General features: G+C 46.1%; 1 protein-coding gene across 2 annotated transcripts in view; it reads left to right on the forward strand.

Moving 5' to 3' along the window:
* The window catches only part of CMBL (carboxymethylenebutenolidase homolog), a 716,939-nt gene that overhangs the window by 529,549 nt on the left and 172,322 nt on the right, over positions 1–15,068 (forward strand). For both annotated transcript variants that reach the window (XM_078687646.1, XM_078687647.1), the window contains one exon: positions 9,714–9,805. In XM_078687646.1, coding sequence (XP_078543772.1) covers positions 9,714–9,805 — 92 coding nt within the window. The remainder of the gene's footprint in view (positions 1–9,713; positions 9,806–15,068) is intronic.

A 15,068-nucleotide genomic window follows, 5' to 3' on the forward strand; every position in this document is an offset into this window, starting at 1 on the left:
TGGGAAGATTATGTTCAGTGTATTTTATTGTGATGAAAATCCAAGAACAGAAGTGAAATATTAACATCTTTATGTGACATTTGTAAAAAAGCTTGAAACATTGAGAGAACATATTAGAACCAGTTGTTGTTGAATGGTTGCACAGAATGATGCTGTTGTGTTCAGTGGTGCTGAGTGATGCTGTGGCCTTCAGTGGTGCTGAGTGATGCTGTGGCCTTCAGTGGTGCTGAGTGATGCTGTGGCCTTCAGTGGTGCTGAGTGATGCTGTGGCCTTCAGTGGTGCTGAGTGATGCTTTGGCTTTCAGTGGTGCTGAGTGATGCTGTGGCATTCAGTGGTGCTGAGCGATGCTGTGGCATTCAGTGGTGCTGAGCGATGCTGTGGCATTCAGTGGTGCTGTGCCGTTGAGGATGCTGTGTGCGGAGTGGTGCTGTGGCGTTGAGGTGTGCTGAGTGATTCTGTGGTGCTGAGTGATGCTGTGGCGCTGAATGGTGCTGTGGCGTTGAGTGGTGCTGTGGCGTTGAGTGGTGCTGTGGCATTGAGTGGTGCTGTTGCGCTGAGTGATGCTGTGGCGCTGAGTGATGCTGTGGCGCTGAGTGGTGCTGTGGCGTTGAGTGGTGCTGTGGCGTTGAGTGGCGTTGAGTGGTGCTGTGGCGTTGAGTGGTGCAGAGTGATGCTGTGGCATTGGTGTTGTGGCGTTGAGTGGCGTTGAGTGGTGCTGTGGCGTTGAGTGGTGCTGAGTGATACTGTGGCATTGGGGCCATAAAACTGTAGCAATAAATCCCCTCCTGTACCTCCGATGCCCACGAGGCTCCTCATCTTAACTCCTCCACACAAGACCACCAAAATAGAGATAAGACTCCCTCCAAGCAAGCTAGGAACTGGGCGTGCTCAAACGGAAACTGAAAATGCACTTCCCTGTTCTCAAAGCAACAACAACAAACAGAGGACTATCGTCTCTATCTCCCCTATTTGGCGGCAATTTTAGACTGGTCTCTCTCTCTCTTTGGCGGCCATCATGGACTAGTCTTTTTCACTATATGACCATACCCTAAGATCTGGCCTCTTTAGACTAATCTCAACTACTGAGTGTCTGCCTTTTATTGCAGTATTATACTTCTACTTGTATTGACTCATGTAGCTTTTTGTTTGCACCTGTATTTTGTTCCAGTATATCATTATTATTATACTTCTACTTGTATACTGTACATTTTTATAATCTGCACTCATCTCACTTTTTATTCTTGTATTGCACTGATTGCTACCTCATATATTTTTGTAAGCTGCACCCATTTCACTTTTTACTCCCGGATTGCACCAATTGCTACCTCTTATATTTTTGGTTATGTTGGTTGCTCACTAGTGTCACTTTTGTTCCATGTAACTTACTGTTTGCATTTGTTTTTTGCACATGTGTATCACTATAGTCCATCCTCCCATACCCACCTAAACCACTATCCCAACATGGATCCCATCGGCAAGCACACATATAAAATCAACCACCCATCCACACTCACCAAGAAAGCCGCTAAACGCTTTAAACACAACTTCCTGAGGTCCCACCCTGAAACCCCCTTTGCCGACACCTACTTCTCACCTGTCAATGGATCCCTGAACACCGATATCATCTTCCACACCACACGCAGAGCTCAATGGAGAAAAGCGTTCCTCACCTTACTCACCGTCTCCACCACCAGGAAATCCACTCACGGCCTAACTCTCTCCATCACACCATCCCAACTCTTCCCAGGCAGAGCCACCATTACCATCTACAATAACGGGATTGTCCTATCTCAATCCACAGACAGGAACCTGGAACTACTAGACAACCTGTTCCCCACGTTCAAAGAGCACCTCTCCAATCCGCGGACCGACACTCATATTTCCTTCAGTCCTACCACCCCTGACATCACAGCTCCCACCACCCACAACCCTTCTAACCTAGTTCAGCACCAGGTAGCTACTACACACTCCTCATTTAGAGACACACTTACCACCCCTGACTTCTCAGATCCCACCCACAACCCTTCTATCCCAGTTCAGCACCAGGTAGCTACCACACACGCCTCAAACACAGACACAGATCTCTCCCCCTCATACACCACTCGCACCCTCACCCCCCCTACCAACCCTCGGACCTCCACGCATACCATCAACACTCCTCTCACCCCTGACATCACAGCTGACATTAACACTCCTCTAACCCCTGACATCACAGCTCCCACCCACAACACACCTAACCTAGCTCAGCACCAGAACGACACGCACAACGTCAAATCTCACCCTTTATCCCCCCCCATTCTCAGTCCCCACTACCCTCTAACTAACTACGCAGAACACACCTCCTCTCTTAATTTAACTCCCCCTCCCCACAACAGGACCATCTTCAATCCCATTTCCCCCCCACTCTCATCGCCCACTACCATTCCTGCACCCCCACCACCACTAACATACACCCATCCTCCACCTTGATCTCTCCGCCTACCACCAATGCCCTCACTCATACCACCAACCTCCACCCTACCTCATCCACACCCCTCCCGCCCAAACCCTCTCTCCTCCCTAACACCATCCCGTACACTAACACAACGGAGCCCTGCACGAACACCAGCCCACTCCCCCACCTGCACGCTAATTCCCTGGTCAGTCATTCACCTCTGATTTCCACCCCCACCTCCAACACCTACCCCACGTTGGACAAGATTATGGCCACCCTCATCCAGATCAAAGAAGACATGCACATCATCAAAGAACAACTCTCCACACACCCCATACACCCCTCATCCACCTCCACCTCCCCTCCCAACATGTCCCCTACCCTTCCTGCTGTCTCGCTCACTCAACACTCCCCACACCGGACGGCAATCCCTGTTCGCAATCGCAACAACCGCCCTCGTCGCCCCTGCAACCCCTCACCCACCTCCACCTCCCCTCCCAACACGTCCCCCACCCTTCTGGTTGACTCTCTCACTCAACACTCCCCACACTGGACTTCAATCCCTGCTCGCAATCGCAACAACCGCCCTCGTCGCCCCTGCAACCCTCCTTCGGACCTCGACACACTCACCCTCCTCCGCTCCTACGACCCAGCCCCCCAAAATAACACATGCACCACACACCTCACCATTCCCACGATACACTCAAATCCCCTTAGACCCCCCACACTAAACAGCAGAATCTCCATCCCCTATTACCTTAGAAAAGTCCCTCTCTCTCTAGAACCCTCTACCACCCTCAACACACCCCGTCTCAAATGCACTCTCCTCAACTGCAGATCGGCCTCGAAACATTCCGCCGCCATCGCTGATCTCCTCTTAACGCTGGACCTTGACCTAATCATCCTGACTGAAACCTGGCTAACTGAATCCTCGTCACCTATAATGGACATTCTGGTTCCTCCCAACTACCACATCATTAGACTTGACAGGTCAGGCAAAATAGGTGGTGGAATCGCATGCATCTACAGGAACAACCTCTCTGTTCTGAAAGTCAATTCCACCTCCCTACCATCCCCAACTTCATGACATCTGCCTCGACATTATGAGTGAGGGCAAACCGATATGCTCTCTTCACAGCATTTACCACCCACCCAGGGACAACCTCACCTTTTCCCAACAAATCATGGATATGATCTCAACCAATTCCGGGCGGCAGCTCACCCAAATATACCTTGGCGACTTCAACCTCCACTGGAACGATCGCAATGACGCGGTGGTAAATAGTCTTAAAAATTTCCTCAATGCCCTTGACCTCACCCAAATATGCAACAGCCCGACCCACGAGAAAGGCTCTATCCTCGACCTTATCATCTCCAAAGAGGACTCTATCCAACTCGAGTCCATCCAACCCTGTGACTGGTCAGATCACCATATTGTCACATTCTTCATCAATGAAAAAGTTAAATTTAACCCGGTTCAATCCTCCAAGCCCAAAGTCTGGAAAAGAGACCTGAAAAAACTCAACCCAAGCTTCCTGCCTCCTAACAGCTGCAATCTCCTACTCCCACCGACCGGCACTACGGACGTTCAATCCCTGACTGACCACTATCTCAACGCTATGACCTCAATAATTAATGAGGCGGCACCTATGCAGCTAAAAAGAGTCTCTACTAAAATCTCCAATCCATGGTACGACGGGAGTCTCAATGAGGATAGACGAGACATGCGAATGGCAGAGCGCACCTGGAGATCAGCTTCCTCTGCACTGCACCTAAAAACTCTGAAGAAAAAGAGAAACGCCTATTTCAGGAAAATAAAACGCTCAAAATCAGATTTCTTCAGCCTCCAGCTCGACCAAGCAAAAAAACGTCCGAGAAAACTGTTTGAGCTAATCAGAACACAATCCAAGGAACAACCCCAACCACTCAGCACTGTACACGAAGCACCCTCCTGTGAAGACTTCTCCGCTTTCTTTATCCAAAAAACTGACAACATAAAGAGCGATCTCCTCATTGACGCAAGCCTCTACTCCAAACCCCACTGCATAGCACCCACTGATCCAAAAAACAATGCTACATGGTCAACCTTTGGCACCTACTCTGAAGAAGAAATTGGCAAACTGCTCAGCACCTTGAAACCATCCAATCACCTCACGGATCCCCTTCCTGCTAACGCTGTAAAAGACTTTACCCCTTTGCTTCTCCCACTCTGGACCAAAATTATCAACAGCTCACTTCAACAAGGAACCATTCCTGGCTCCCTCAAAGTTGGACAAGTCACACCTTTACTAAAGAAACCTACAGCCGACCCCTCTGATCTGAACAATTACCGTCCCATTACCAATATTCCCACTCTCGCCAAACTGCTGGAAAAATGTGCACAACTACAATTGACTAAACACATTGAACAGTTTGATCTCCTCAATCCTCATCAATCAGGCTTCCGAGCAGGACACAGTACAGAAACTGCTATGACGACGCACTTCAAATGCTAGACCAAAACGACACCTGCCTCCTCATCCTCCTTGATCTCTCTTCAGCATTCGACACCGTTAAACATGAGAATTTACTCGAACTACTAAACACAAAAATGGGTTTATCTGGAACTGTTCTCAAGTGGTTCACTTCCTTTCTACACAACAGGTCGCAGAAATTCAAGAGCAACAACCTGATGTCATCGCCAATACCTGTAACGCTAGGTGTCCCCCAAGGATCCTCCCTATCCCCGACTCTGTTCAACCTAGTTATGGAACCTCTCACCACCTTGCTACAAGCATCCAATGTACACTTTCACATGTACGCCGATGACACCCAACTTTATCTCAAATTACAATCCCCCAAAGACATTTTGCTCCTGAACTCAACGATCAGAAGCACCCAATCCTGGCTTGCCGATAATCATCTCAAACTCAATGCTCTGAAAACAGAGTTCCTTCTGATCTCACCTCCAGCGAAGATCTCCACCACTCAAATTTGGCTTAAACACCTAACCGCACTCAATGTCCAACCCACCATAGTGGACTCAGCAAAATCTTTAGGCATAACACTCGACACCAATCTCAACATGCAGCAACATATCAGCAAGGCAACTAAGGGAGCGAACTTCCAAATCAATACCCTGAGGAAACTTAAACCCTTCCTCCCAGCCAAAGACTTCCAAACAGCAGTACAAGCACTAGTCATCCCTCGAATAGAATATGGCAGCATCACCCTCTGCGGACTCCCCCTAACTACTACCGCACCCCTAAGAGCTTCTCTAAACACTGCAGCGAGACTCATCACTGGGTCAAAAAAGCACTCTCACATCTCCCCTGACTTGAAATCCCTGAACTGGCTGCCTTTTGAAGCCAGAATACATCTGAAAATCGCCTGCATGACACACAAGGCGGTACACCTGAACTCACCCGGCTACCTCACTCAGAAGCTAACAATCTCTGGCGGCGCTAGAAACACTAGAGGCACAAACAATCTTCTGCTGAAACCTCGAAGATTCCGGAAGGAAAAAACCTATAAACGCTCCTTCTCAGGAATGGCACACAGGATCTGGAACTCACTCCCTCCCGAAACCAGGCTCATCTCTTCCACTACACTCTTTAAGAAAGAAGTAAAAGCTATCCTTATGGCTAAATACACCTGAACTATTATTTCGGAATCTTTAAAGACTCTGCACCAATATGTACTACATGTTTGACCCCGTTGCTTAGTTATATTTCTTGTATTATTGATTTACATGATTGGCTTTGCCCCCACCTATATGTACTGTTAGCTTTACTGACTTATCTGTTTGACTATGCTCCCTCATGTACCCCTTCTTTGTAAAGCGCTCTGATATCTGCAAGGATCTTGTCCGCGCTATATAAAACTTTCAAAATAAAAAATAAATAAATAAATTGAGTAATGCTGTGGCGCTGAGTAATGCTGTGGCGCTGAGTAATGCTGTGGCGCTGAGTAATGCTGTGGCGCTGAGTAATGCGGTGGCGCTGAGTAATGCTGTGGCGCTGAGTAATGCTGTAGCGCTGAGTAATGCAGTGGCGCTGAGGGGTTGTGTTGGAGGGATGATTTGGAGGGTGGAGTTGGAGGGTGGAGTTGGAGGGTGGAGTTGGAGGGTGGAGTTGGAGGGGTTGATTTTGATTTGGATGGTGTAGTTTGAGGGTGTAGTTTGAGGGTGGAGTTGGAGGGGTGGAGTTGGAGAGGTGGAGTTGGAGGGGTGGAGTTGGAGGGTGCAGGGTGGAGTTGGAGGGTGCAGGGTGGAGTTGGAGTTGGAGGATGGAGTTGGAGTTGGAGGGTGGAGTTGGAGTCCGGAGTTGGAGTTTGCGGGTGGATTTGGAGGGTGGCTTTGGAGTGTGGATTTGGAGGCTGGAGTTGTAGTTGGAGGGTGAATTTGTAGGGTGTATTTGGATGTTGGAGTTGGAGAGTGGAGTTGGATGGTGTTTTTATAGGGTAGATGTGTAGTTGGAGAAGGAGTTGGAGTGTGGCATTGGCAGTAGTCGAGACCTAAACATATATACATAACTCTATTTTGTGCACAGGCTTGGATTGCCCTGATGGTGGTGGGGAACGAGGCACTGACCGTGCCCATTTTCTGACATCATAAGTCACTGACAACATGAGCAGAACTCGTATGTACTTGCACTTGATGCTGCCACAAACATAAATTATTTAAGAAAAAGAAACAAACAAAGAAATGGTGACAAGTTCTTTGTTCCCACTGTGTTTTTAATGTGTGACCCCTAATTTGGGTGGGAAGGTTGGTGGCTGGGGGTTCCTCCTTTTGAAGCTTTTATTCAGTTTGGGGCTGGGTTCATATAGGTTTGTAAGGATTTTCTTTCAAAATATGTGCTTTCCGCTACATTACTAAGAGTCTCCTACTCTCCTTAAATTGAAGCGAGCAACTCCAAAGCGATCCTTTCATAATAGTATACTAGTTTATATAAACACAACATGTCAGCCACGAATAGATGACAATAATGTCAAAGCCTGGAATTTATCACACTAAGCTGACGATGGTCTCAGAAGAGAACCCCGCCCAACGCAGAGTCTTACTATGGCATACACTGTGCACACCTTTAACTCACACTCATGCACCAAGGGGTATTTGTCAGCTATTGACAATAAATAGTCATGTTCGTTTATTCATCGGTTCTCTTAGCCCTGTGACTTCCAGCGCCCTCTGTCCAAGGGAGAAGTGCCGTTTTAAAAATCAGAGGCACTCGGTTTTATCGACCTCAGAAGCATGAAGGCTTGGGTCTTCAAACGGAATTCTGCAGCAGGTACACTATTCTCCTGAGCTGCCTACATAGTTCTGAATGCATGGTTCTATTAGTTCCAACTAGCAAAGTTTCCAAGGAAACGAGCATCCTTTTTGAAATGTATCAGAGATATAAACTGCATAACAGGAAACGTAGGTCTGACTGAGCGTACCTATTGTAGCATGGCGCCTTGTCAGCTAGGAGTGTTTTAAGGCGTAATGCAATTTGAATCAGCTTGAACAAGAGTTTAAAAATGCTGTCAAATAGGAAGCGCTGTATAAATGCAATTTAATATATCAGAGCAAACAGGCTCCAATATTGTGCATATATTTCTGTGTCGAGTGTGTTTTCGTTTCTAAATTACAGAAACACATGGATTCAACTCTTACTCCCTCACTTGAGAACTCCGTGTGATCCTGAGCAAATTATTTCAGTTTTTTTTATCCAAATGTGCCAATCATTGGGGCGTCTAGATGAGGGTTAGCTAGCTCTATGCGCTGCAAAGGGACATGCCGTTTTTATGAAGCAGAGTAGTTTGTAAATGTTGGCAGCTTTAAATAAAGCTCCGTTAGAACTTGTGTTTGGTTTGCTGTGGTTGAATTGACCGCAACCCCAATGGAAGGGGTTCAAAGTTTAAATGTCGGGTTTACTAGCATGTTAGTTAGTCCTGAGATTCGTTGTTTGTGTGCATGGACTGTCTTGGACGTTTCGTGACCAAATCAAGTCCCCTGTACGTTCACCCAGCATTGGGAGGAAACCTGTATCTCACATTATTTTAAAAGACATGTTTATGAGCGTAGGGTCACCTCCTGATTTATCGATTCTGGTTTCCTGCAGATTTCTGCTTTTCCAGCGGAGAAATGCAGCGTTTTCAACCCTGTGGGTCTGTCGTGTTCAGACGTGAAATGTTTACCCTGCCTCTGATTTACACCTTCCAGGTGCTTCGAGCCTGCCATACCTGGCCCAGACTCCAAAAACACGAACCATCTCTACAGCCTCCCGTTAGATAACAAGCAGAGTGCAACGTTTTTTGCGCATTTATAAAGCGCGGACTTTACCTGAAGTTGTCAGAGCGCTTTACAATCGTACCAGATACATTACATAAGGACTCCGTTTATTTGTACATTATGTAATGGTGCATTTTTATTGTAAAGCACACTAACACGTTTGGATGAGGTCTGCACTACATTCAAATACATAAATGAACAAGAGAACATTACAAGCGAACACATTTCAAAAGCAAACGTTACATTACATGAGGCAAAAGTGACAAACGTGAGCAAACAAAATAGAAGAGGAGCAAGCGGTGCATTACAGCAGGAAAGAAGAGTTCTCAATTGAGGCTCTGTGTCTTTGGTGCAGCAGTAGTATGGGCGATCGCATCCTGCCATTGCCTCTACTCACCGCCTTTTCCCGGTGGAATCACTGCCCTGGAATGCAAAAGGTCTTCATCGATGGGGCTGCTCACAAGGTCTCTTCCTTACAGCAGGCCCATCCATCTCTTCTGAGGGTTCTATGCTTCGCTCCTTCGGCTCTAAGTCCGGTGTATTTATAACGTTTTATAAAAATGCAAGGAAGTATTTGCTCACATTGTATGTTGTTTCTACTTCTAGTTGTACATCTTAAGCACTGTTTTACCAGAGGTACCGTATACGGTTATATTGACCAGAGCCACAAGCAGAGAAAGTGTGTGATCGTCATGTAGATCTGTTCTCTCACAGAAATCTCTACCAAATACTTCAATGTGTCTCTTTAGTAATCTTCAAGAAATCAGCCTTTCTTAAAAAAAAAAAACCCTTGTTCGAAATCTGTCCAGAGATCATATTAAATCACCTTTTTGACGTCATCAGAGGTAATATGCTATTTTCTATGACCTCATGCACAAGACAAAAGGTGTTGTGATATCATTTCTGCTAACCTTGGCATTTTGGTAAACCAATGTCTCTCTCTACTGGATCTGCTGAAAATTGTATTTTGGTAAATTAGAAAAATCTTATTTTAACATGTTTAGATGTTCTATATTTTTCAGGAATAATCAAAGATTCTGATGATCGATATGCTTTGAAAAACCCCACATTGTTTATTTTTGGTGAAAATGACAGTGTCATTCCTCATGAGCAAGTAAGTTAATGTTCATTGTCAATGTAACAATGTCATCCTAAATGATAAATATATGGCAATCTTTTTATATGCATTGTAACTGATACTTGTGGTTTGGTGGACTTTTTTCCTTTTGCATTCCATTCTGTCTCACAAATTAAAGATTTCTTTTTGGAGTCTGGGAGGATGTCTGGTCTCCTGATTTAGAAGTAATTTGAATTGGGCCGAGGTGAGCACAGGAGAGGCCGACGTGAACTCCTCCCACCTGTGTAGTCGTGTTAAGACCCCCAGATCATCACTCCCTTTGGTACTTGAGACAAAGCGAAAAATAGGACATAAAGCAGAGCAGCGAAGTGCAGAGCTTCAAGCAGGTTTTTGGGAAGTCAAGGGCAGATCACAAAGTTGCAGGAGGAAGTAAAATAGGACCCCAATGCATTAACCTTCTTCATCCAAAATTGAGAAGCAGGTTTAGTGAAGTGAAACCCCCAAAAGGGGCACACCAGGTAGGAGATGGGCTTGCAAAAACACAGTTCCCCAACCCCTTGTGCATGGTATGTGAGACAAGGCTGACAATAGGCTTTTAACGTGAACTCCATGAAGGAGAAGGAGCCTGAAACATGGTGGCCCTCAGCTAAAAGAAGTTGTTGGCGGGAGCATATATTTAGGGCAAAGCATTGAGCATAGATATTGTCAAATCAATTAGTTAAAAAAAAGAACATCGAACTTCTCTGCCCCATAAATTCTTGGAGGGGCTACAAATGACTAACTCTTAAAACCTCAGTGGGTAAGATGCTAGATTCAACTAGATGCCACTGTCCTGACATGCAAGACTTTAAACCTGGCGATGGAGAGTGGGCACGAGGGAGCTATGCTCAATTTACATATAGAAGTGCCAGGTAAGTGAGGTACTGGGTTTTTAAGAACCGGCACAGAACCGGTAACCCAGCGGTGCCAGGGGATCAACACCCAGAGACCTCGGGTTCTCCTGAGTCAGACCTACAGAAACTCAGAGTCTTCTAGGTGAAGTCAAAGATTAGTTTATTGGCTGCAACCAAGGTAACAGGGTCCTAGAAGTACAACACAGGTATATTCTCAGGAGACTGCACACTTTCACGAAGTCAGGCTTCTCTTCTTATACATTATTTTCAGCCCTGGGCAAAATATTCCTTGAATTCGTGGTATTTCATTTATAGTTACTGATTACAAAAGAAAAGCAGAGTCATGATGACATGTACATATTTCACGTCGTGCTGCCCATAACAAATCATCCGGCAAGGCCCAACATTTCATCAGATATCACTGGACCCCCAATAAAAACGGTCACCTCCCCATCATAAAGCAAGTAAAGAAAAGGAATGGAGAAAAGAGGTGAGCGAGATATGGCAGGTGTGCGTGCTCAAATGGTTTTATGGCTGGTTGAGCCTAGATGCTATCTTGCTCGGCCACTGGGAGGGAACTGACCTAACGAGTTCGGCCTGGGGCAATGGTTCTAACTTGTACTGGGGTCAGGGAGAAGTCGATTAAGGAGTATGTGTCCTTGTGGAATCAAATTCAACTGGATTAAGGCCTATGTAAAGGGCAACATATAAATGGGAGATAAGGGTTCAGAATGTAAATGACGATTTCGAGGTGGAATCGTCCCTCGAATACGCCGAAAATACATGTACTTGATGTACTCGTCATTCTCGGTCTTTTGATACCAAATTCGTCCTATTTCGACGAAGTTTTTATTCTCGAGTCCAGTACTATTATATGAATCCAGATTTTTCAGAACCACAGACCCTCCTTTTGCCCTTACATAGGCAATTAATCTATCCTCATGTTAATCTGAGTCCAGATCTATATTTCTAAAGTCATTGAGATGTTGCTGCAACATCATTCTAGTGCTGAGTTCATTTCTTGACACAGGCTTCCTTACACATGATGTAGCACAGAGGCCACATATTGCAGGAGCACACTGTATGCATAGACAGAACAGGAAAAGAATGGCTAAGACCATCCCAATGACCATCAGAATTTTCCATCCCCAGGCAGATATCAGTTCCCAGAACCATCCCATTAACGACCAATCTCCTTTATCCACATGAATAGATTCGGAAATCTTATGCAGTTTGGAGATGGCCCTGTACACTGTTGGAGCATTATCTGGAATGAAAATGCAACAACTGGACTGGATCAATTTGCATACTCCACCTCGGTCCGCAAGTATTACATCCAAAGCGACCCGGTTCTGAAGGGTCATAAGTCGATCCGACTGGAGCTCAGCAGTCAGGTTACTAAGGGCACCAGCAGTTTCAATCACGGTGGATTCAACTACCCTTGTCAATTGCCTTATGTTCCTGCTGTTAGCCATGGCTCCCCAGAACGGCAGAAAACCCATTGCAAAGTCACCGAATTCTTGACCTGCAGTGTCTTCTTTACTCAAAACACCTCTAACTACCCTTGTCCGATGGTAATCCGCCGCTGCTGTGTAGGTGGGAGGTAACAGGAATGAAACAAAACATGAGCCCGAGAAGTCAGGGGGCAACCATGTATAGGCTCTATCATGGCAGATGAAATAAGTACCCTTAGCGGCTAAAAACGCAGGGGAAGTCTGAGATCCAAAAACATACGTTTCTGTACAGACACTCTTCCCTAGCTGAGCTCTGGGATTCTTGCCAATACCTTGCAGACATAGGTGACCTTGATGGGGTACGATCCAGATAGGGGACGATCTTTTGGCTTGCTGTTTCTCACTTAATGTAGTGCCATATCCGGTCACATTCCAACCTACATATGCAAGTATCTCATCATCCGGGGTATCTTCGTAAGAAGTTACTTCCTTGATCATGTCAACTATACCTTTGACTAGGGCGCTAGTCTTGAGGTTGTCTTTTACAGAACGTAGGGGTTGGATTTCTCGTGCATATATGAACATTGTCCTATATGCCCATACTGACCCATTGTGACTAAATGGCAGGACCAAATAGGGGATACCTCTATCCGTGGTGTGGGGCATGAGACCACACACCCAACAGTTAGTTGTGTTCATTACAAGTTGGTGTTGGTGTAATAACTGAACGAAGGAGTTATTAATGAACTCTAATCTCCTATTTGATTCGTGGTCAGGCAAAGGGTGGAAAGAATGAGAGGAAACAGTAGGAGGAGGTATGGGTGATGTAGTGGGCGCAAATGTCACATGAAAAGAGAATAAAACATAGCTTATCAAAAAGACCATTACACTGAATAGCATAAAAATACACACTATTATAAAACTTTTCTTCATCATCGTGTTAAAAAATCTCTGCTTAAAGTTCATTTGTTTGGCAGGCCTCTCCACATCAGGAAACTCCATCCTCTCTAAGGTGCTGCCCGCGGTGGTAGGTTGTCTCTGCTAAAGGATGCTTCCGTCAGTCTAGGGCAGCTCCCTTGGACCAACCGGAACCAGCGACCTAACGTCGTCAGCTGCACCCAAAAGTCTTTAATCAACCGCGACCCTAGCAGCGGAACCCGGATGGCGGTTCGAAAAAAAACAAAAATAAGCAAGTTACCTAGATGGGAGGATCTGCACTTTCAAAAATAGGATTTGGGGAAGCACACATTTTTTATTAGTCCACAGGTTTTTCTCTCGGATCATAAAAGAAATCACTTTTACTTTAGTCTGTTTTTCTTGGACGTAAATTGTAGCGTCTTTTCCCGGGTACTGTCTGGTCCAGAAATAGTAGTTCAGGTTCCACAGAGTTCAATTGTTCTGGTGGTGGCACAGTTTCTTGAAAATTTTTCTCACTTTCACAATCAGGATTAGCTTCTTTTACGCGTTCATAAGTTGTGCGCTCTGAGTCAGTGCCTCCTTTCCGGACCCATTGGTCATGTGGCAGAGGGAAGGGTATCTTCTTACAATGGATCCCGTGGACCCAATTGGCCTTCCCCTCCACCCTAACAGCCGACTTTGTAGACAGGAGGACGAGGTGAGGCCCGGTCCATCTGGGCTGGTCGTTTCTTGTTCTTTGGAAGTTGCGGACAAGCACCCAGGAACCGGGGTCAATGGAGTGACCCGGTGTCTCAGAGACCGGAGGCAAGGTGTTGTGGACCTGTTGGTATAAAACACGCAATTTAGCCGTCAATTCATACAAATAGTCAAGCAAAATGGGGTGTTGCAGCTCGCTAAACTTCGTGGGCCTAGGCACTCCCCATATGTTGGCTGGCCGACCAAAGATTATTTCATAGGGGCTGAGTTTCACTCGCGAATGCACAGTCATTCTGGTGGATAGGAGTGCTAAGGGTAGAGCGTCAGGCCATTTAAGACCTGTGCTCGCTTGGATTTTGGCCAATTTAAGTTTAAGCGTGCCATTGTAACATTCCACTAATCCAGCTGATTGGGGGTGATTTGCAGCGTGGAACTTCTGCCTAATGCCTAGCCCTTCACACACTCTTTTCATCACACGACCCACAAATTCACTTCCGTTGTCAGACCAGACCATTCTAGGCATTCCGAACCTGGGGAAGAACTCTTTCACAAGGGCTTTCGCTGTGGACAAGGCAGTATTGTCCCTTAGGGGATAGGCTTCTACCCATCTTGAGAAGGCACAAACAACCACGAGCACGTATTTTAAGTTGTTGCACCTCTCCATGTGTATGAAATCTAGCTGCAAAACCTCGAACGGATACGTAGGAGGTGCAAAATGACCAGCTGGAGTTGGGGTTCCCCGACCAGGATTGTGCTTCAGACATACCATGCAATTCTTGACAACATTCTCTGCACACTTGGGAATCCCTGAATTCTTCCACACTGGGGCCAACAACTCGCAAATCCCTTTCGCGCTGATATGGGCCATTCCATGAGCCATTGTAACCACTGCAGGCACATATGCATCGGGTAACAACCATCTCTGTTGCTCTGTCAATTCAATCCAACAACCATTTGCATCCATTTTCCCTGTACTTTCTCTCCACATGCGTAACTCTTCCTCCGTGGCCTCAGTTTGGATGGACTTTACACTTTCTATCGTGTCTTCACATATTCCAACATCACCAGTCCATCTTTCTGGGCTCGCAACATACATTCGGCTCATCGTATTCTTTGCAGTTTCCTTAGCAGTTTCATCAGCGAATGCATTTCCACGACCAACATCATCAGTCACTTTCTTGTGAGCACTACATTTCACGATCGCTACTTTCAGGGGCAACGTCAGTGATTCAAGAAGCTCATTCACCAACTGACCATGCTGAATCTTAGCTCCATGCGAAGTCAGGAACCCACGTTCTCTCCACAATCGTCCAAAACCGTGAGCCACTCCAAAAGCAT

Source organism: Lissotriton helveticus, chromosome 4_1 (genome assembly GCF_964261635.1).
Source record: "Lissotriton helveticus chromosome 4_1, aLisHel1.1, whole genome shotgun sequence".
NCBI lineage: Eukaryota > Metazoa > Chordata > Amphibia > Caudata > Salamandridae > Lissotriton > Lissotriton helveticus.